This window comes from Schistocerca americana, chromosome 4 (assembly GCF_021461395.2).
Source record: "Schistocerca americana isolate TAMUIC-IGC-003095 chromosome 4, iqSchAmer2.1, whole genome shotgun sequence".
In the NCBI taxonomy this organism is placed as follows: Eukaryota; Metazoa; Arthropoda; class Insecta; order Orthoptera; family Acrididae; genus Schistocerca; species Schistocerca americana.
Window position 1 is genome coordinate 288,501,772 of NC_060122.1, and position 24,204 is coordinate 288,525,975.

Sequence of the window (24,204 nt, forward strand, 5' to 3'; positions counted from 1 at the left end):
CCCTTAATGTTCACATTATACACTATGTAGTCAAAAGTATCCAGACACCTGGTTGAAAATTACTTACAAGTTTGTGGCACCATCCATTGGTGATGCCAGAATTCAATATGGTGTTGGCACATCCTTAGCCTTGATGACAGCTTCCACTCTCACAGGCATATGTTCAGTCAGATGCTGGAAGGTTTCTTGGGGAATGGAAGCCCATTCATCACGGAGTGCTGCACTGAGGAGAGGTATCAATTTCGGTCGGTGAGGCCTGGCACAAAGTTGCTATTCAAAAACATCCCAAACGTGTTCTATAGGATTTAGGTCAGGACTCTGTGCAGGCCAGTCCATTACAGGGATGTTATTGTCATGTAACCACTCCACCACAGGCTGAGCATTATGAACAAGTGCTCCATCGCCTTCCCCGAATTGCCCTTCAACAATGGGAAGCAGGAAGGTGCTTGAAATATCAATGTAGGCCTGTGCTATGAAAGTGCCATGCAAAACAACAAGGGGTGCAAGGTCCCTGCCTGAAAGACACGACCACACCGTAACCCCACTGCCTCCGGATTTTACTGTTGGCACTACACATGCTGGTAAATGACGTTCACCAGGTATTCATCATACCCACACCCTGCCATTGGATCACTACACAGTGTACCATGATTCATCGCTCCAGGCAACATTTTTCCACTGTTCAATCGTCCAGTGTTTATGCTCCTTACACTAAATGAGGTGTCGTTTGGCATTTACCAGTGTAATGTGTGGCTTATGGGCAGCCACTTGACCGTGAAGTCTTGCAGTGAATCCTGATGCAACTTGGAATTCCTGTGTGATGGTCTGGATAGATGTCTGCCTATTACACATTACAACCCTCTTCAATTGTTGGCTGTCTCTGTCAGACAACGGACGAGGTCGGTCTGTACACTTTTGTGCTGTACGTATCCCTTCACTTTTCTACTTCACTATCACATTGGAAACAGTGGACCTAGGGATTTTTAGGAATGTGGAAATCTTGCATACAGACGTATGACACAAGTGACGCCCTATCACCTGACCACGTTTGAAGTCTATGAGTTCCACAGAGCACCCCATTCTGCACTCTCACAATGTCTAATGACTACTGAGGTCGCTGATATGGAGTACCTGGCAGTAGGTGGCGGCACAATGTACCTAATATGAAAAACATATTTTTTGGAGGTGTCTGGATACTTTTGATCACATAGTGTATAATGATGACCTGTGGACAATGTTAATGTTGACCTTAGCTTTTTGCAGTTGATGAAATTATCTGTAATAAACTTTCAGAGATTAAAGTAGCATGAAAATGAAGATCTCGGAGGTGGATAGGATTCTAAAAAATTACAAGCTATAATTACCAGAGGATACTTTCTAATTGCTTGTCAAATGGCTAGACCGTGTGGATGGTCTTGCAGCTTGACTAGCTACAAAAACATTCCAGCTAAGAAAAGGCACCCATTCATAGTTTCTGCCAACAATAAATCTGACATGCTTCACGAGTCCACAAGCAGAATCAGAAATTACGGGATATTGAATAAAACTAGACAGTAAGTGAAAGATCTTTCACTAAGAAAAAGGTCAGAGAGACTGACTTTCCCAAATGCAGGGAGAGATGATTGATAGCTGTAACATTCCACAACGTTTACATACTCATATACTAGAGGTTATAGTATGCAGATCTGTGTTCACAGTCCTAGTGCTACAAGAAATTCTGTTAATGATGAACGCACACTTTTATTTATATTGTGTAAATTATCACATTAAGTTACATCTGGGGGAGGGGGGGGGAGGGAGATTGACAAACTGTAAACTCTCTGGAACTGAACACTAAATCCAAGTATGGTATCAACTATAATCAAGAGATACTAAATGTGTGGGTATACAAAGAAGGGCAGCTTGAATGGGCAACAGTTTTGTTTGCTCTGTGAGGGAATTTACATAGAAATTAAAAACCCTAAACTGACAGGTGCTTGTGCACAGACATCAACTGTCCCACGAAAGACTACATACACAACCTGGAGAACCAATATTGACAAACCTAGCTGTACAATACACTCTTCTCTGCTCCCCCTTGGATCTCCCGTGTAGGGACTGGGAATACAAGATTGCACTAATTACAGATCACACAGCGGTATTTAAGCATTCCAAATGCACACTTTGCAGGATGTGCACCCTTAATGCCCACATAAAGCTAAATATCAGGGTACTCTTAAAATTTGTCAATCAAATGCTGGCCCTATCTATTGCATCAGGTAGCTTGTATGTACAAGCACCCTATAGGCATTACGCGCTTTTCATGGAGGCACTTGCCAAGGCAAATAGACATTATTTGTGCCATTGTGTTTGTTGCAGTCAAGCTACTGATACAAAGTTTGCAAAAGTTGAAGAAATAATTAGAGATCAACGTTCATTATAGATGGGTGGGTAACTAAATGAGCTGCACTTGAAAAGCCACAGTGTTTTTGCGAGAAGTTGGTACTGAGATCCGAAACATACAAAAGTAATGTACGAGTTTCGAAACTTTTTTATGTTTCAGGAGCTTCTTGCTGTCGTTGAGCCCTTAGATGAAACGCGAAATACTGCGGTCAATAATGACTTATTACGTGGAAGTATAAAACTTCGTTTTCTTGATGCAAGAAATTCCTTCAGTTCAGCGGAACATATGTATCAACTGTTGTTTTCTGTCCTACGTTTTTCTTTTTTTTTTCATTTGGGGTAGCATGCTATTAGTCATTCCCGCTATGACCCTGTATTATTATTATTATTATTTTCGGCCTCGCTCCAGCGGGGTGGTATACACTGAACTGTGGTGGAAAAAATTAACTCTGGTCAAAGATATTTCAATAATATTTCGGTAAACAAACGCTTTGTGCGTCTGCTATGGTCTTGTGTTGTGTTCTGTAATGTAGTTCACAATGTTTAGGGCTGTAAGGAAAGTACGACTATTATGTAAGAGATGTGAAGCAGTATCATATATTACAAAAGAAGGTAAGTTTTATTGATAATGTGTAGCATAAACGTTGCGTGGCGGTAAAACGAAATAATCAGCCTCATGGTGTTGGTATGACGTACTACACTGTTCAACTATTGGCGACTATTAGCTTTAAATCAATCGGTTCATCAAGTCGTGGTAAATATAAGAGTGTAAATAAATTCAGATACTGGAATCAGAAAAGAACTGCCATTCAAATTCGTTCACCCACTTTATATCGCCAGGATATAGGAACTATGAAGCAAACAAATCCTGGCAGACGTCATGTCCATCTTCTTGGTCACATCACTAGAATGAAGATAAAGTTCACATAATGCAGATGAATAATGAAGGATTCAAGACTTGTGAGAAGAACTGAAGCTTGTTAAGAGAAAGTTGCTTGAACTTTTGTCCCCATATTAAAGGAACTGATGTATTACTTGTTTTGAAGGGCTCTGGTCCCACTCCTCACCAATCTCAGTAGCCACTAAATCACAAATGGCTGCTGTCATCACATGCTGAAGAAAATTTCTGAGTATGTTATATGCAATTGTTAAGTATCTCTTGTCTATTTTACAATCAAATGTTTGAAAACCGGATACAAAAATATGGCAAGTACCTTGCCAAGAGGCCCCCTTTTAATTACTCTTTGATTTCTATGAACAGTATTTTTACTTTTGTTATAATGTAAATCATTTATGGTAAATCATTTATGTTAACACTAAAAATCTGCTAAAATTTAAAGACATCTGTATTGCCATTCTACTTCCCTTTCTGTTGAAACAAAGTAATCAATACACTCATTTTGCATTTCTTCAGTTGACTGTGGCTAATTATACATGTTCATGGGTTCCAGTGCTATATTAGCTGTGGCCCGTCTGTCTTTGTACATTCTCCTTTTTCACACAGACATTTTTGTACCAGTATTGACAAACAAAACTTGTGCAAGTTTGAGAACAACTTCCCGCAACTGGCAAAATTGGCAAGTATTTGCAGCAAGATGCAAGAAACTGTTTCCACTAATTTACACAAGCTACTTCTGGAAGTTGAAAAAACTTGTGGAACTCAACTTGCTGAGGATGTTGACAAGCCAAAGAATTTGCAGGTGTGGCTTCTGAAAGTGATGTGCGGAAGTTTACGTTCTAGTGGACACACACCTTAATAGTCAAATGATATTGGAGCTATATTTAGCATCTAACCAGATATATTTACTTGAGGTACACTTGACACTACTTTCATTTGAAACTGTTATCTGATGATTTGGAAAACCTTCTAAACTATTTAAATAGTCAATCAAAATACAAAATTATACTGGAGGTTTCAATGTTAATTTCGAGAACAGCTGCACAAAGGGGCAGAAACATGTTAATCTGCTAAAAACATAGTCTATGAATGTAAATGCAGAGGATGCCACCAGATACACCAGCAGAAATGAAACTAGTATTGATCAAATATTCACTGATAAATCAATATGTACCAGTAAAGCTGAGGTATTGGATACAGTTTTCTTTGATCATCAAGCATTTAAATTAATTTAAAAAAAAATCTCATAAGAAATATAACTGAGAACTACGTTGAGAGAAGATTAATTAATGATGACAGCATTAGGGTCTTTAATATCATGTTTTAAAAATGGAAACTGGGATACAGAAACCAATGGTTCTGTAGATATAAAATGCAGTATGTTCTTGTCTAATTATATAGACTGCTATAATATTTCATTTCCTCTGAAAATTAACAAAAAATCAAATATATGGATTACAAGTGAAATCAAATAGTCATCAGAAAGTCTTTGAATCCTATATAAATGTGAAAAGCAAAATACTACCTTGAAACCACACTTGAAGTACTATAGGAAAAAGTACAGGGAAGCTGTAGTTGCGGCAAAAAAGAAGCAGTGATCCCTAAATCAGAAAGAGAAACAACAAAATGAAATTAATGTGGAAAATTATTAATGATTATACAGGCAGACACGATAAAGCAAGTAATAAAATCACCTTAAAACACAGATTTTTTAAAAATTAATTTAAATGCTTGATGATCAGTGTGTGTGTGTGTGTGTGTGTGTGTGTGTGTGTGTGTGTGTGTTTGTGTGTGTGTGTGTGTGTGTGTGTGTGTGTGAGGGGGGGGGGGGGGAGGGCGGCTTGATGTGTGGCTTTTCAATGCCATGGGTGCATCAAGCGGTACCCTCGTGATTTTATATAAAAACTCATTGTTATGGAATGGTAGTACTACCTGAGGTAAAACAAGCTAAAAGCAACAACGGTGAAATTAGATGCTTAGAAAAAATTGTATCTTATAAAATATGACAATTCACATAAAGCAAATGTTGTGGAGAATCAGGCTGCTGGCTTCTTTGCAATACCGTGTATTTTACTTACATTTATAAACAAATTACATCTACATCCATACTCCACAAGCCACCTGACTGTGTGGTGGAGGGAATTACTGCTGCAGCGTGAGATTGTATATAGCAAAGATTATTTCTGTGTTTCAAAATATATACTCGTGTACTCTGGAAATGCATATAATCAGGACAGGGCTAGGAAGCTGTACTTATTTGTTACTTGGTTAATTATTCATTCATAGATCATTTTGACATGTCAGTCTAATAGAAAGAAAACATACAAAAAAGATAACTAATTCATATATACATGCACAGAATGTCTACTCTGATGATTATTTATATGTTGTGCATTTTTTGTTTGATTGTTTGTACAATAGTGCTAATGAATGAGGAACAAAATGACACTGTAACCAAAATTTCCAGCCATACATAATTAAACTAATTTGATGCTTTTTATACAATGAGTATCTTGTGCTCAGTCTACAGCCACATCAGAAAATTATTTCAGCCCTCACGTGCACGGGCGCAGGCAGACATTTGGCCTTTACAAATGTCTGCTTGTGTGTGTGTGTGTGTGTGTGTGTGTGTGTGTGTGTGTGTGTGTGTGCCTGTCCTTTTTTCGCCCTAAGGTAAGTCTTTCCGCTCCCGGGATTGGAATGACTCCTTACCCTCTCCCTTCAAACCCACATCCTTTCGTCTTTCCCTCTCCTTCCCTCTTTCCTGATGAAGCAACCATTGGTTGCGAAAGCTAGAATTTTGTGTGTATTTGAGTCTGTTTGTGTTTCTATCGACCTGCCAGCACTTTCGTATGGTAAGTCACATCATCTTTAATAGAGGGAAACATTCCACGTAGGAAAAATATATCTAAAAACAAAGATGATGTGACTTACCAAATGAAAGTGCTGGCAGGTCGACAGACACACAAACAAACACACAAAATTCAAGCTTTCACAACAAACTGTTGCCTCATCAGGAAAGAGGGAAGGTGAGGGAAAGACGAAAGGATGTGGGTTTTAAGGGAGAGGGTAAGGAGTCATTTCAATCCCGGGAGCGGAAAGACTTACCTTAGGGGGGAAAGAAGACAGGTGCGCGGGCGCGCGCGCGCGCACACACACACACACAAGCAGACATTTGTAAAGGCAAAGAGTTTGGACAGAGATGTCAGTCGAGGCGGAAGTACAGAGGCAAAGATGTTGAAAGACAGGTGAGGTATGAGCGGCGGCAACTTGAAATTAGCAGAGGTCGAGGCCTGGCGGATAACGAGAAGAGAGGATATACTGAAGGGCAAGTTCCCATCTCCGGAGTTCTGACAGGTTGGTGTTAGTGGGAAGTATCCAGATAACCCGGACGGTGTAACTCTGTGCCAAGATGTGCTGGCCGTGCACCAAGGCATGTTTAGCCACAGGGTGATCCTCATCACCAGCAAACACCGTCTGCCTGTGTCCATTCGTGTGAATGGACAGGTTGTTGCTGGTCATTCCCACATAGAAAGCTTCACAGTGTAGGCAGGTCAGTTGGTAAATCACGTGGGTGCTTTCACATGTGGCTCTGCCTTTGATCGTGTACACCTTCCGGGTTACAGGACTGGAGTAGGTGGTGGTGGCAGGGTGCATGGGACAGGTTTTACACCGGGGGCGGTTACAAGGGTAGGAGCCAGAGGGTAGGGTAGGTGGTTTGGGGATTTCATAGGGATGAACTAAGAGGTTACAAAGGTTAGGTGGACAGCAGAAAGACACTCTTGGTGGAGTGGGGAGGATTTCATGAAGGATGGATCTCATTTCAGGGCAGGATTTGAGGAAGTCGTATCCCTGCTGGAGAACCACATTCAGAGTCTGATCCAGTCCCGGAAAGTATCCTGTCACAAGTGGGGCACTTTTGTGCATCTTCTGTGGGAGGTTCTGGGTTTGAGGGGATGAGGAAGTGGCTCTGGTTATTTGCTTCTGTACCAGGACGGGAGGGTAGTTGCGGGATGCGAAAGCTTCTTTCAGTTTGTTGGTGTAATGGTTCAGGGATTCCGGACTGGAGCAGATTCGTTTGCCACGAAGACCTAGGCTGTAGGGAAGGGACCGTTTGATGTGGAATGGGTGGCAGCTGTCATAATGGAGGTACTGTTGCTTGGTTTGATGTGGACGGACGTGTGAAGCTGGCCATTGGACAGATGGAGGTCAACGTCAAGGAAAGTGGCATGGGATTTGGAGTAGGACCAGGTGAATCTGATGGAACCAAAGGAGTTGAGGTTGGAGAGGAAATTTTGAAGTTCTTCTTCACTGTGAGTCCAGATCATGAAGATGTCATCAATAAAACTGTACCAAACTTTGGGTTGGCAGGTCTGGGTAACCAAGAAGGCTTCCTCTAAGCGACCCATGAATAGGTTGACGTACGAGGGGGCCATCCTGGTACCCATGGCTGTTCCCTTTAATTGTTGGTATGTGTGGCCTTCAAAAGTGAAGAAGTTGTGGGTCAGGATGAAGCTGGCTAAGGTAATGAGCAATGAGGTTTTAGATAGGGTGGCAGGTGATCGGCGTGAAAGGAAGTGCTCCATCGCAGCGAGGCCCTGGACATGCGGAATATTTGTATATAAGGAAGTGGCATCAATGGTTACAAGGATGGTTTCTGGGGGTAACAGATTGGGTAAGGGTTCCAGGCGTTCGAGAAAGTGGTTGGTGTCTTTGATGAAGGATGGGAGACTGCATGTAATGGGTTGAAAGTGTTGATCTACGTAGGCAGAGATACGTTCTGTGGGGGCTTGGTAACCAGCTACAATGGGGCGGCCGGGATGATTGGGTTTGTGAATTTTAGGAAGAAGGTAGAAGGTAGGGGTCGGTGGTGTCAAGAGGTTGATGGAGTCAGTTGAAAGGTTTTGTAGGGGGCCTAAGGTTCTGAGGATTCCTTGAAGCTCCGTCTGGACATAAGGAATGGGATTACCTTGGTAAACTTTGTATGTGGTGTTGTCTGAAAGCTGACGCAGTCCCTCAGCCAATTACTCCCGACGATCAAGTACCACGGTCGTGGAACCCTTGTCCGCCGAAAGAATGACGATGGATCGGTCAGCCTTAAGATCACAGATAGCCTGGGCTTCAGCAGTGGTGATGTTGTGAGTAGGATTAAGGTTTTTTAAGAAGGATTGAGAGGCAAGGCTGGAAGTCAGAAATTCCTGGAAGGTTTGGAGAGGGTGATTTTGAGGAAGAGGAGGTGGGTCCCGCTGTGACGGAGGACGGAACTGTTCCAGGCAGGGTTCAATTTGGATAGCGTCTTGGGGAGTTGGATCATTAAGAGTAGGATTAGGATCATTTTTCTTCATGGCAAAGTGATATTTCCAGCAGGGAGTACGAGTGTAGGATAGTAAATCTTTGACAAGGGCTGTTTGGTTTATTCTGGGAGTGGGGCTGAAGGTGAGACCTTTGGATAGGACGGAGGTTTCGGATTGGGTGAGAGGTTTGGAGGAAAGGTTAACTACTGAATTAGGGTGTTGTGGTTCCAGGTTGTGTTGATTGGAATTTTGAGGTTTTGGAGGGAGTGGAGCTGGAAGTGGGAGATTGAGTAGATGGGAGAGACTGGGTTGGTGTGCAATGAGAGGAGGTTGAGGTTTGCTGGAAAGGTTGTGAAGGGTGAGTGAGTTGCCTTTCCGGAGGTGGGAAACCAGGAGATTGGATAGTTTTTTGAGGTGGAGGGTGGCATGCTGTTCTAATTTGTGGTTGGCCTGTAGGAGGATGCTCTGAACAGCCGGTGTGGATGTGGGAGAGGAAAGATTAAGGACTTTTATTGGATAGGAGTTGACGGGTGTGTTCATTGGCTGAGTTGATGTGTAGGTGAAGGATTAGGTGGGTGAGGGCAATGGATTGTTCAGTTTGGAACTGGTATAGGGACTGATGGAAAGAAGGGTTGCAGCCAGAGATGGGAACTTTAAGTGTGAGGCCTTTGGGGGTAATGCCAAATGTCAGACAAGCCTGAGAAAATAAAATATGGGAGCGTAATCTGTCTAGGGCGAAGGCATGTTTGCGGAGGGAATGTAAATAAAACTTAATGGGGTCTTTGTGGGGGTATTGTGAGGGTGACACGGTATTAGAAGGTGGAAAGTGTAACATGAGGCTGAAATGAAAATGAAAATAAAAAAAAAAAATATATGGGGAGAGGTAAAGGTGAACTAGAAAGCAACTGGAGATCTAGTGTGAAAAAAGGCGAAAAGGTGTTGGTAAAAGCTGGGCTATGTTGATCCTGTGGTGAACTTGGGTTGGTAGACAACGATGTGCGCAAAGGTTAGGTGGTTGTGTTGCCGCCAAAACACATTAAAGGGTGGAGAAATTCGGGAAAATTTCGAAAAAACTGCGTGTAAATGTATTAAAAGGAGTGGTTTTGTGGGGGCAGATTATGAGAATGAGGCTAACGATTGTCTGACGAAGAAATAATGACGTTAAAACCTGTGGAAAGCGGCTAAAAATGATAAGTGATGTGGGAAAACGGAAATGGAAATAAAGCGAAAGTTATTAGAACTAGCCGAAATGGTTGTTTAAAAGGTGAAAGGAACTGTTTGTGAACTAGAAACGGTGGATTTTATAGCAGCGGTAGTGTTGAAAGCGGAAAAAAAATTTTTTGGTTATGGTTTGGAAGTGGGTTACGCATTATTGAGTATATATAGGCGGGATAAAATCGTATAGTAGATTACGGTAAAAAGGAGAAGGTGAATACAAAGTGAAACTACTGGCAAAAACAGAAAGGGAAAATAAGACGACAGAAAAGATTTCAAAATGCAACAGTGACAATAACAAACGTAATTGTTGGGTTCAAATTAATGATATGAATATAATAGAGAGAAACATTTCACGTGGGAAAAATATATCTAAAAACAAAGATGATGTGACCAAATGAAAGCGCTGGCAGGTCGATAGACACACAAACAAACACAAACATACACACAAAATTCAAGCTTTCGCAACCAACGGTTGCTTCATCAGGAAAGAGGGAAGGAGAGGGAAAGACGAAAGGATGTGGGTTTTAAGGGAAAGGGTAAGGAGTCATTCCAGTCCCGGGAGAGGAAAGACTTACCTTAGGGGGAAAAAAGGACAGGTACACATATCCATCCGCACATACACAGACACAAGCAGACATTTGTAAAGGCAAAGAGTTTGGGCAGAGATGTCAGTCGAGGCGGAAGTACAGAGTCAAAGATGTTGTTGATAGACAGGTGAGGTGTGAGCGGCGGCAACTTGAAATTAGCGGAGGTTGAGGCCTGGCGGATAACGAGAAGAGAGGATATACTGAAGGGCAAGTTCCCATCTCCGGAGTTCTGACAGGTTGGTGTTAGTGGGAAGTATCCAGATAACCCGGACGGTGTAACACAGCCATGGGTACCAGGATGGCCCCCTCGTACGCCAACCTATTCATGGGTAAAAGTGTAGAAATGGCTGAAAAATGATTTAAAGATAACTGTCTAATTATTAAAGACAAGAAAACTGTATGGATAAATTTCAGCCATATAAGGAACAAAAATAGGTCCAACATAAAGTTTACATTAGGGAATAGCCAAATTCAGCAACAGAATCACATAAAATTTTAGAATTGTTGGTTGATGGACATTTAAGATGGGAAAAACATATTATTTATTTATTTAGTGTATGCCTCATAACATCACAGTAAAAATTACAGAAACAACATGATTTAAAAAAAAAATCACATATGTATAAACAGAACAATAAATAACAGTTTGTATATAAGGACACCACCAATTGTAAATTTACACTCACAGAAGAGCAATCACAAACAAACGTCCAGCTTAGATAATATATAGTAGATTGCCTCTTGGGTCGCCATTAGGAAATCCTGTGGGTCACCCTCATATGCCCTTAGTGGGCATTCCTGCACGATGTGTTTGACCGTCTGTCTCTGCTGAGACAAGCGGCCGAAGGAAGTTTACCCCATCTGTGTAAGGAGTCTTATCAATTTATATAATTAGGGAAAAACATATAGAAATGCTTAACAAAAAATTTAGCAAATTGTGTAACATATTAAGAATGCTTAAAGATTGTTGCAATGCTGAAACAGTATTAAATGCTTGCCATGCCTACGTGCACAGTCTATTAAGATATGACATACAATTCTGAGTAAATACCTCTTTTGTTAACCAATCTTTTTAAACTTCAAAAGAAAGCTATTAGATTAATAAAGGATTTTGCTTACAGAAAATCATATAGAGGTATTTTTAAGGAATTAAAAATCATGACCATGCCATCTAAATTTATATTTGAAAGTATAGGCTTCATTAAGAGCCGTAGAGAGTTTTCAGTGTTGTACAGTGAGTGCCACAGTTATCAAACAAGAGATAGGGATGGCTGTCATAGGGATGTACACAGTAAATCTGAGTATCAGGACAGTGTAGTGTATGAGCCAAAATCTTCTACTGTGCACTGCCAGATAATGTAAAATAAATACCAAACATTAATCTCTGTAAACAAAAGTTCATAGTTATCAAAGTATTCCTAGGCAAAACTAAACTCCTTTCACTAATGTACTCATGTGTCTTAAATATGTACCTGTCTTCTGTGCTATTTAAGCGGATATGAAATTCCACATGTTGTTATGCCTCTTTAACTGCAATATTTAATACTTTAGTAAAATTGACCAAGATATTGAAGTGATTTTTTAGCAATATGTCTATTTTCTCTGTATTTATGTACAAAATTTTATTTCGCTTGTGCCTCATTAAGTTGCAAACTGTTTATGTTACTACAGTCCTGAAGATGTGTTCATAAGAAAGGATCTTGCCTTGATGTAAAATTACAAGTTTCTTTGACAATGTAATTGAACTTTGAATGTAATAAAATGGGTGCTAAGTAAATAAATGTTTGATAGTGTCTTCCCCATTAAGAGCAGTGTTCTGGGTTGTTAATATGATATTTTCAATCCAGCAGTATACTTGTTTCATTATTTTGAAGGAACATGTTTTACAAGCTAAACAATATGGAGTTGTAGTGAAGGTTTCCTGAAAGTCAACAAATGTATCATCAACCTGAACTCTTTACCATCTACAGTCTTAAATTTAGTGAATAAACTCTGTCTACCGTACCTGCCTAGTCACTCAACTACATTTCAAGAGTAGACATTACAATGCATTTTCTTTCTAAAAGTAGTTGCTGCACTGCTTTGTGAATTGTACAAATTTTACTTGGCAGAAAATTCCAATTGTTCACTAGCTTAAGGATAGCCTATCATTATGTTAGTCATGTTTGTTCAGATATTTTGATAATTACCATAGCGTACTCATTATACTACACCACTTTCACAGTTTGTATTTTGAAATAGACAAAAATATTTAATTGGTAGATGTGTATTTCAGAAATAGTATTGATAATTATTGGCCACATTAACTGCTAGCAACTCATAGTAAACCTTTGCAGAAAATAATTTTGCTCGAGAAATGTTTAGTTTGTAAGAGAAGCAACTCATTGGTTATGGAACTTGATCTGTATTTGGAAGGAGCAGGATTGTAATCCCCATCTATTCACCCTTATGTAGATTTTCAGCTGTTACAATATATGATGAATGCTGAAATTGTTCCTACAACAAAGCCATGGCCGATTTCCTTCCCCTTTCTCCTCCTATCCGTATTCATGCTTTTAATGGTCTTGGGGTGTTAAACTATACAATTTCTTCCTTCTCTAACTTCTAATTTCTCTGCTGGAATAAAATACTGAACCAATCAACATTCTGGACTGCCAAAGGGTCTTTGCACAGAATGTGGTTTTGGTACCATAGTTTTGTCCTGAGACGGAAATGATAATTTCTAAAACAAATCACTACTTGTAGGGCACTATATTTGTCATTGGGCTCACATTTGTAAATAATCTTTCATTGCATTCGTTAAATTCCACGATTTCAGCAAGACGTTTCTGTCCACTATAGACGTCCATATTGACAGAGAGTTTTCTCATGTTGCAACAAAAATTAGTGAGAATCATTAATGGACAGACTTTCAGCAGAGATACAGAAAATATTGAATGTACAGGTTGTTCAGTTTTTACTTCTTGGAGAACTTATTCATCAATAATGAGAGAATGAGGCAAAGACAATATGTGAAGCAGGGTTCAAAATATTTGTGTATTTAGACTTGTGAAATTGTGCTGAAAACACACACTTGACAGCTCTCATAATGCTATAAAGAGGGTTTTGAATTAATCTAGAGAAAATGTAAGATCATTTCCTATTAATCAATTACAATATATTAATAGAGGCTGAAATAATTTTCTGATGTGGCTGTAGACTGAGCACAAGATACTCATTGTATAAAAAGCATCAAATTAGTTTAATTATGTATGGCTGGAAATTTTGGTTAAAGTGTCATTTTGTTCCTCATTCATTAGCACTTTTGTACAAACAAACAAAAAAAAAATGCACAACATATAAATAATCATCAGAGTAGACATTCTGTGCATGTATATATGAATTAGTTATCTTTTTTGTATGTTTACTTTCTATTAGACTGACATGTCAAAATGATCTATGAATGAATAATTAACCAAGTAACAAATAAGTACAGCTTCCTAGCCCTGTCCTGATTATATGCATTTCCAGAGTACACGAGTATATATTTTGAAACACAGAAATAATCTTTGCTATATACAATCTCACGCTGCAGCAGTAATTCCCTCCACCACACACTGTCAGGTGGCTTGCGGAGTATGGATGTAGATGTAATTTGTTTATAAATGTAAGTAAAATACATGGTATTGCAAAGAAGCCAGCAGCCTGATACTCCATCTGAATTGTCATATTTTATAAGATACAATTTTTTCTAAGCATCTAATTTCACCGTTGTTGCTTTTAGCTTGTTTTACCTCAGGTAGTACTACCATTCCATAACAATGAGTTTTTATATAAAATCACGAGGGTACTGCTTGATGCACCCATGGCACTTGAAAAGCCACACATCAAGCCGCCCTCCCCCCCTCACACACACACACACACACACACACATACACACACACACAAACACACGCCAACACTTCCCCTGAGTCCTTCTAAATGGCTGACAAGTATCTCGGGGAGCTCAGCATTCGCTTGCTGGGGAAGGGCTCGGTGAACCCAGTTCTGCTGAGCTGGGCCTGGCAAATTGCCACCAGTTCTTTGTAACCATAAGCTCTGGGCATGTTTCAGTGACCACCGTATGGCACAGTGGTGGAAGGTTGTGTGTCAAGGGGAATGGGGATATTACCTCATCTGCGCAGATCGTGAGGATGGTAGAAACCTCTATAAAAGACCCACAATCTCTAGATCTGCTGCACACTGATGGGATGTGTGACGGTTGTGGAGCAAGAGTCATTAGCAGGCAATCTCAGTTGTATAAGGCTTACCCATTCAATTGAGAGTCTGTCTTGGTGGACCTATATGTTCCTAGCTGCTTTGGGAGACACTGTGGCGAATCCACTCGGTACCTTTACTCCCAGTGTGATGTCTGTATCACCATAATCCTCATGAAAATAATATTGCATTTATTAATGGGGCTCAGGGAGTCTTCAGTCAGAACTTGTTTGTAGTGCTCAAGAGGGAGGAGGGATGTGTGAGAAAGTGTCCCCTTTCCATATTCATAAAGCATAAGAAGGGCTTCCTGGTACCTTAAAGTCCGTTAAATGGATTTTAAATGGCACCATGTTGGTTGAGACTATCAGGGCAAAGCAGGTGGGACCTCTTGGGAAGTCACAAAAATTAAGTGACTATGACATAATTGTTGAGTTACACAATGCCCTCAGGTCAGGCAAGGATGTGGTCACATTTCATGATATTACGGGCATAGACATCTCAGAACTCAAAACAAGAATGAGCATCACAGGGGATAGTAGATGCGGAACAAAGGATGTGAGAAATTAATGGAGTGATTGAGGAGACTGCTAACTTCATTGTGCCCTTCAATTCTCAAACACTGCTGGAACACACCATGGCACGGTTCCTCTGACTTAAGGTTCTTACTTGCCTAACCCTATGATTGCTACAAATGCTAGCTATTTCGCCATACATGGTGAGTTTTGGACATGATGCATGAAGTGTGGAAATGCAGCCCACGAATCTGGAACTGAATATCCCTCTCCAGCAATATGCATTTAACTGTCCTGAGAGCTACGCAGGCTGTGGCGGAGACTACCCAGTTTTCTCAGAGGAATGCAAAATTCAGAAAATAACTGATGAAGCAGATTCCCTGTGCTGAAACCAGAAAAGATTAAAAGGTGACAAAGCCTCCTATCTTTACCTCTTTATGTGCTTCCTTTGCAAAGAAATCTGTTACAAAGCCAGAAGTTTTGAGGGGGGAATAACGTCCAGTGTCCCATTATCCATCATCCATACCTGTAGGTGCATCATATGGTGGTACATATTGCTATAAAGCATAGCAACACGTCTCACTTTCCTTTTACTAGACCGATGAAAGCTGTGTGTGTGAAAAATGTGACTTAATTAGCAGTAGAGTAAAAAGCATCTACTGTGCCCAGATATGATGGAATTTATGTGCAGATATGAGAAAGAAAAATGTGGGCACATCGCAGGAAGCAACAACGGCTGTGTAACTTGAACTGGCCAGTGACAGGTCGCTTGCACTTTGCAGTGATGCTTTGGGAGTGCTGTGGACTCCAAAGAAGAAAGGGGCCTGATGACAATGGCCAAGCACAAAAGAAAAATGAATGTTGTTATATAGACTCTATGCCATGCTGTCTGGAGTTAATTACGGACTTCTGGTTTTGCCAAAGCATTGAAGCATCATGTATGAAATGTCTGAAAAGCTTTGTTAATTAATAATTGTTGTGAGTTTATAACTTATTTGAATATAGAAGAATTATAGAGACAGTGTTTTGTGATTTCATAGTGAGTTTATTTAAATGCAGAAGCTCTCTTATAGCCCTCACCCCACTGCAAGTGGAAACAAAGTCTGTGGTTAAATACGTGGCACTTAATAGCAGTACCTGAAATACAAGAGAAAACAAGATGCTGACCAGGAAATTTGGAAAAGAATGTAACTATTATTACAGGAGAACGAGCGAAGACTTTGCATCTCACAATATATAGATTACTTGAAGTCAACCCACATCAAGGAAAAAACCACCTCAACCAGTACTTTTGAAAGCAGAGAGAGTAAATATATGAGATGTGTGAGAAGAGTAATGAGACTGACTTTTTATCTATTAAAGTTTTTATTGTTTTCGAACAACAGTATTGTCCCCTTCAAAGTAGTTCCCTTCGGCAGCTGTACAGCAGCAGAATCATTGTTCCCAGTCTTAGTAGCAGTGCTGAAAGGCTACAGCAGGTAGGGCATTTAACGTGTCAGTCACATTCTTTTGACTGTTCTCCAGACTCCAAAAATGACATCCTTTTAAGAATTTTTCAATTTCAGAAAAAGGAAAAAGTCACAAGGTCTTGTGACATGGCATTGCCATGATGCAGCATCCACTTGTCTGCAATGTCTAGCCTCACTCAAGTCACCCTTTTCCTGAGCCCTTCAAAGACATCTTTGTAAAACACATGGTTGACAGTTTGTTCTGGCGGAACAAATTCTTTGTGCATAACAACCCATACTGTCAAAAAAGCAAATCATCATTGTTTTGATCTTTGATTTGGTCATTTGAGCTTTTTTCTTTCAAGGAGATGTTTCAGTGCCTCTCCTCACTTTGTCTCAGGATCATACTCAAAAATCCAGGATTCATCACCTGTGATCTCACGACTGAACCATTCGTGGTCATTGGCAATTGTCTCAGAAAGATCAAGGCACATGTTTCTTTGATTGTCCTGCTCAGTTGTGAGGTTTTACGGTAACATTTTGGCACAACCTTTTGCATGTGCAAATCTGTAACGTGGCACTGTGGTACCATGACGTGTGTTCAGCTTAACACATTAGGAGTGACAGGAGCATGTGGGGGAATTGAGCGTTGTTCATTGTTCATTCAAAACAGTTTTAAATTTATTGAGCCACAAAATTATTATTATTATTATTATTACAAATGCAAATTGAGCACCAGATAATTGTTGTGAATTAAAGTGATTTTAACAAGGGATCAATATTTCATTGGAACAAATGTAGAACAGAAGCATTTCACGAAGTAGTTGCAATTAGATAAATGACTCAACTCAAACTCACTAGATTCAGAAACCATAGTACAAACACCTAAATGATGAGTATGCTTGCAGAACAAAATCTTTAAATAAGTATGAAACCTGAGCATAGTGCAACACTAACCCAGTTTTTCCTATAAAAACTCATCCTTACAGGACATTGGTACACTACCCCTTCTCCACAGTGTCCCGAACAGGGCAGGAAAATTCCTCAATATCTCAGTGCATCCAATTGCTGCCTGTTAACTGCCCTACAGCTTCCTATTGTGTACCTTGGATAGTTTACAAATACACCAATATCTGAAATATCACTGGTAGTCCAACAAGGACATAGTACAACCTGTGTCAAGCAAGGCACATACTGGCTCATTGTTGAGGTAAGTACAAGCGAAAGGCAAGGAAGGAACTTTACACCCACCATGTTGTTACAAGATCGCAGAAAGATATATCAAGCTGAGCATCTACCTTTATCCAACTGTTCAAAATCTTCTCTTGGGGAGCATGACAGTTCCGAGTAAAATGTCTGAGTTCATTGCAACAATAGCAAAGCCCTTGCATCTTCTTGCCCTGGTCCGAGGTGTTAGGTTTAGTGTGAGAAACCCAATGATATTAGTAACCCAATGATATTAGTAACCAAAATATCTAGGCCTTGGTAAGTGACTGGTTCTTTTGAAAACAAAATGTGGGAATGATCCTCGGGATGAATTCCTTGTACAATAATACTAACTCCATATGCCTCTGATAAATTCACATTGAAAGCAATCACAGTGGTGTGCACTTCATTTATAGACTTAGTCATGAATTCCACAGTGCGCTGAACACGAAAAATATGCTGATTGATTAAATCATTCAGAACTCTTTCAGAGAGCCGTTCTCTTAAAATGCAGGTACACAATTCTCATACGCTGCAGTGACTATCTAAGACAGTTGCTGAATGAATCTTTACACAAAGAGGATATCACATGAAAAACTACTATACCTCCCAAGGAATATTAAAAACACTGAGCTGCCTTTCCAGGTTGACTGGAAACACAAAACCTTCACTAAATAAGGTATAGCATCAATTGCTAAATAGTATATTCCTTGTATTACCCTGCAAAGGGGAATCAGAAGCTAGGTGAAATTACCAGAATCATAGCATGTTCATACACGCCTGGTGGACCTTGGTCCTGATCGGTCAGTGCTTCCACATAAACTCCTTTTCCCACTCTAAAAGCACTTAACCTCATCTGGAAGGCCATTACCCCAATGAGTAATTCGCTAACTCTGCCTTTTAAAGGAGGTCAGTCATTACCAAACTTATATCCTTAGTGCAATTACTTGAGTGAGTATTCTGTGCCTGAAACCTATAGATTTGGGACTGAGAAGGGGAACTGACTTCTAAGAAGTTGATATTCTTTCCCAAATCACTGAGAGAGGCCAAACATTATTCCTGTGTGGCACTTACCTGCCCAATATGATGTGGCATAATTTCACTGGGAGTGCAAGGACACTGTGAGTACATATCCCATATGTCACTGTCTTCAGACTGGCCACAAATCATGAACTCGTACCTAAACTGCCCCTTGCGCAATACATCCACCCTGATCACCTGATGTGGTTCTTCTATGTCTGCCTTAATCTGTCATGATAGGTAACAGAATTTGGCAGGTTTAAGATTCCTTAGTTAAGAAAAACGCATGCTTGCGTGCACACACAGACACACACACACACACACACACACACACACACACACACACACACACACAAAATAGTAAACTTTACAAACAGTAAAAGATAAAAATACCAAACATAATTGGCAGAATACAGACAGCAGTGGTGCCTTAAGAAGTGATCACCAACAGTGTGTCCTAAGACCAGTCAAGGCTTCCAGATTATAACTGCCTTCTATAATACAATAAAACTCTTTAAGAAAAGTGAGAAAATGTGTATTACAACAACCCATTTTAATTTAATTGAAAAAAAGATTGCTTTGAGACAGGTTCCAACTTTCAATAAATTCAAACATGAAATACCAAAAAATGGGAAAAAATTACAGCCTGTGCAGTAGCCTGGACATGATAACTGGACATTATAACTTATAAAGTACGGCCAACAGGTGAACACAATAAAACGGAGACACTTGGCATTAGAAGCCCAAAGTGAAAACAAATGACATCCAAGAGGGAGAATGAGTATAGCATTGCTAGATTGACATGAACATGTCAAAGACGCATTAATAAGCAATATGGGCAGGTGTTAAAAGGAAGAAGAAAGTGATGACCCCAACAGGGCAAACAGATAAACTGTCGAATAATATTCCAAGAACAGTGCTAAACATTCCACTGCTCAGATGTGAGGAAAACCACTAACACATGAGGATAATTACGGCGCTCACTCAGTCTTAATGTGTCCAGCAGCAGCAAGGCTTTGTTCTCTAGATAAACCAGCATCAACAGAGAGATCTGGAAAACAGAACATGTGACATGTCCCCTGTTCAGGAATGTCCTCCTTGGCATGTTTACATTGTTTCTCCTGACTTGCCCAGCGATCTCCTAACAGAGTCCTTCCATACCCAGCACCTTGTAGTCAAATCAGATTGCCAGTGACAGCTGCATAGCCTGCTATCTCTAAACAAACCAAAGAGAGTCTCATTTTGCAACACCACAGACATACTCGCGAGTCTGGCCCGAGGTATTGACCTTGCAGCATGACTCAAAATCTTTGATCAAAATTTGATGTACAGTGAAAGTGTTTAAGTTTAATAGGTCACTGTTCATCCTTATTGTTAAATCTTGATCTGATCTCATTAAAGCACACATGCTGGACATTTTTGTCGGTATTTGGATTTTAAGACCGCCCTGAACGAGGTTCATCTTCATGTTCATGGCCTTCCAAAAATGATTTGTGTCTCTTGATAGAGAATGTTCCCCATAGGCCTGTTTTAAATTCTCAAAGATTGTCCTAAAGGATTCCCCAAGTTTAACACAACACTTGATCGCATAGCATCGCTCTACATTCCATTGTTCTGTTTTTCGTAACACACAAAAAATCTCAACTTCACTGATGGCACTCTCAGAAATCACCTGATGGCTTTACTGGGCTGAAACTCAGACTGAGGTTCTTGAATGGACGAAGACTCCAGTCTACACAAGTAGAACAACACAGCATTGCTAGATAGCTCACAGTGTTGTCTGTCTCACTACTTTTCTCGCGCACCGCATATAGCAATCGAGACAGCTGTGGCACAAGAGTGTTAGGACATTTCCACATTGAGCATCAAGAAAGTGCTCTAAAAGCAGAGAACCTCTCAACTTTCCACTTTCCCATCATCATCAAAAGTAAAGAGAGTGGCTAAATGGCCATGGCTTTTGGATCTAAAGCTGCACTGGGCACCACCAAGTGTCGTTATGGCACGCATAACTGATGAGGACATCATCAAGGTGGTAGATGCCTCATCACCAGGCCCAGGCAGCCCCTCTACTCCTTCTCACTCTAGAAATGCCTCAGTGCCTGGGCCAAAGAGAGGGGTAAATCAAAACTGTGCCACTGAAATGTCTCCCATCAGTTGAGTGGAATATGAATGGATACAGGACACATTTGGAGGAATTGAGACTCATTGTACAGGTGAGATCTTTTTGCCTCTGTCTTGGAGAGACTCATTTTAAAGAAACATGTGCAAGTACTTGGAGGCTATCACATCCACAAGAAAGACAACCTTACTGGTGACAGGATGAAGGATGGGTAGCATTTTTCGTCAAGGACACATTCGATTCCACATGTGCCCGTTTCACTAGGCATGGCCTGCACCTCAATAGGTATGGAAAGGGGAGGCTGGCATATCTTATAGGTGGCAGTGTAGTGGGTGGGGGTGGGATCACTCATGGAAAAATTCCAGCCGGCCAGAGTGGCCGAGCTGTTCTAGGTGCTACAGTCTGGAACCGTGCGACCGCTACAGTCGCGGGTTCGAATCGTGCCTCGGGCATGGATGTGTGTGATGTTCTTAGGTTAGTTAGGTTTAAGTAGTTCTAAGTTCTAGGGGACTGATGACCTCAGCAGTTAAGTCCCATAGTGCTCAGAGCCATTTAGAAAAATTCCTGTTGTAGTTGGTGTTAGAGCAGCACTTTTTTTTTTATTGAAGTCAGCTGATAGGAATACCTGTTTAAAGGAAGTCCCCCTGACTAAGGAATCACCTTCAGAGGTGGTCAGGTATCCAAGTAGAGAAGGAAGCAGCATATTTCATCAAAATATAAGAGGTATTAGATACAAAGTTAGTGAACTTGTTTATAGATATTGACTCTGACATTATTGGTATATCAGAACACCACTTAAATAATTTGACAAATCAGAGGCTTCCTTTACCAGGATACAGATTAGCTGGTTGTTTTTCGAGGAGTTCCTTGCGAAGTAGAGGAGTGGCCATGTACATATAAAAACTGTATTCCGTTTGAGTCCACAGATGTATCATGGCACTAAACTGAACAGATATTTGAATGTTGTGCAGAGGCTGTTGAATTTAGTGAAACTAAACTTGTAATTCTTGTTTTTTTTTTTTTTATAGATCCCCTAACTCTGACTTCAGAGCATTTCTGCTCAAGCTAGAGAGGGTTCTTGATTCACTTACAGGAAGTAACAGAAATTAGTTATACCAACATCATTTTTCTTGCACAATCATATACAAAATTAATATATCTCCTAAACTCATATGCTCTGATGCAGACTGTGTTTCTTCCAACTAGGGTGCAGGGGAATGCTGGCACAGCCATGGACAGTATTTTTATTCTTTCTTCATTACTAGAAGGCCATTCTGTTAGTAAAAAGGTGAATGGTCTTTCAGACCGTGAGACAAAAGTTTTAACACTAAAAGCCTTTTGCACTCAAACAAATGTCACATATAATTACAAACTGTGTAGGAAAGCTAATCCAATGGCAGTAGAGAGTTTTTTAAACCTCTTCAAGGAACTATAGTGGCAGGATGTTTATACTGCCGATAACATAGATGACAAATATAATGCTTTCCTTAACACATTTCTCATGTTTTTTGAGAGTTGCTTTCCATTACAACATTTTAAACAGAGTGTTAGCAGTAAAAGGCAGCCTGGGTGGCTGACTAGTGGGATGAAGATATCATGTAGAACAAAGCAAGAATTACATCAAAATGTTAGAAGTATTCACAATCAAGCTACAGTAGTCCGTTACAAACAGTATTGTAAAGTGCTTAAAAATGTTATTAGGGAGGTAAAGAGTATGTGGTATGCAAATAGAATAGCCAATTACTGGATAAAATGAAATGGAAGTGGCTGGTCAGCAGCACAAGGTTGAAAATATAAAGTCAGTTCATAGTAAAAATATTTCTGTTGCTGATAAGTCAGATATATGTACAGTATTTAATGATCATTACTGGTGAGTTAAATAAAGACTTAGTTTCGTCAGGGAATTATATAACTCTCTTGGAAAATGGCTTTCCGTGACATGTCTGAAATACTCCTCTGTGCTACTGACAAGGGAGAGATTGACTCAATAATTAAAATACTGAAGACTACGGACTCTCGTGGATATGATGGAGTGCCTAGCTGAATATTAAAGTGTAGTGCTGCGCATGTTAGCCCCGTACTTAGCCATATTTGTAATTTTTCCTTTAGGAATGGTCAGTTTCCTGAATGTTTAAAGTACTCGGTAGTAAAGCCATATTATAAAAAGGGAGAAAGGAATAATGTAGACAATTTTAGACCTATTTGTATGCCATCACTGTTCGCCAAAGTTATTGAAAAGGCTGTGTATGTAAGGATAATTGATCATTTTATATCACATAATTTGTTATCGAATGTACAGTTCAGCTCTAGAAATTGTTTAACAACTGAAAATGCTATATTCTCTTTTCTCTGTGAGGTACTGGATGGATTAAACAAAAGGTTTCGAATGCTAGGCATATTTTTTGATTTACTAAGGCATTTGATTGTGTTGATCACAAAATATTGCTCCAGAAGTTGGACCATTACGGAGTACAGGGAGTAGCTCACATTTGGTTCACTTCTTGCTTTACCAACAGACAGGTCATTATTCACAGTGTTGAGAATGACTGTGACGTGAGGTCTGAGTGCAGTACAGTCAAATGAGGGTTGCCCCAGGGATCAGTGATAATCCTAAAATATTTCTGTTTCCTGATGACACTAGCATGGTAGTAAAGGATGTTATGTGTAACATTTGTCTGTTTCAAATAGTGCTGTTCATGACAGAAGTTTGTGGCTTGCAGAAAATAAACTAATGCTAAATCACACTAAGACTCAGTTTTTACAGTTTCTAACAAACAATTCTACAAAACTTGATGTTTTAATTTCACAGAATGGGCATATGATTTGTGAAACTGAACAGTTCAAATTTCTAGGTGTTCAGATAGTAAGCTGTTGTGGAAAGCCCATGCTCAGGATCTTGTTCAAAGGTTTAATCCTGTCATTTTCACTACTCGAACGATATCTGAAGTGAGTGATCGTTCGACATGAAAAGTAATGTACTTTGCTTATTTTCATTTGCTTGTTTCGTATGGTATTATATTTTGGGGTAACTCTTCCCATACTCAAAGAATATTTTTGGCTCATAAATGGGCAGTTAGGGCAATAAGTGGTGTAAGGTTGCGAACATGTTGTCAACTCCTGTTCACTAGTGTGGGTATTTTGACATTGCTCTCTCAATATATATTTTCTTTGTTGTCATTTCTTGTTAACAATATCAGCTTATTCCCAAGAATTAGCAGCTTTCACTCAGTTAATACTCGGCAGAAATGCAATTTGCATTTGAATCGCACTTCCTTAACTCTTGT

At 39.9% G+C, this 24,204-nt stretch overlaps 1 protein-coding gene across 2 annotated transcripts in view; it reads left to right on the forward strand.

Annotated features, from left to right (window-relative positions):
- The first annotated feature begins 2,843 nt into the window (after positions 1 to 2,843).
- The window catches only part of LOC124612648 (28S ribosomal protein S27, mitochondrial), a 59,649-nt gene continuing 38,288 nt past the window's right edge, over positions 2,844 to 24,204 (forward strand). The window contains exon 1 of one of the 2 annotated variants that reach the window (XM_047140955.1): positions 2,844 to 2,994. In XM_047140955.1, coding sequence (XP_046996911.1) covers positions 2,922 to 2,994 — 73 coding nt within the window. In that variant the 5' untranslated portion in view covers positions 2,844 to 2,921. The remainder of the gene's footprint in view (positions 2,995 to 24,204) is intronic. The other variant, XM_047140956.1, reaches the window with a different exon arrangement.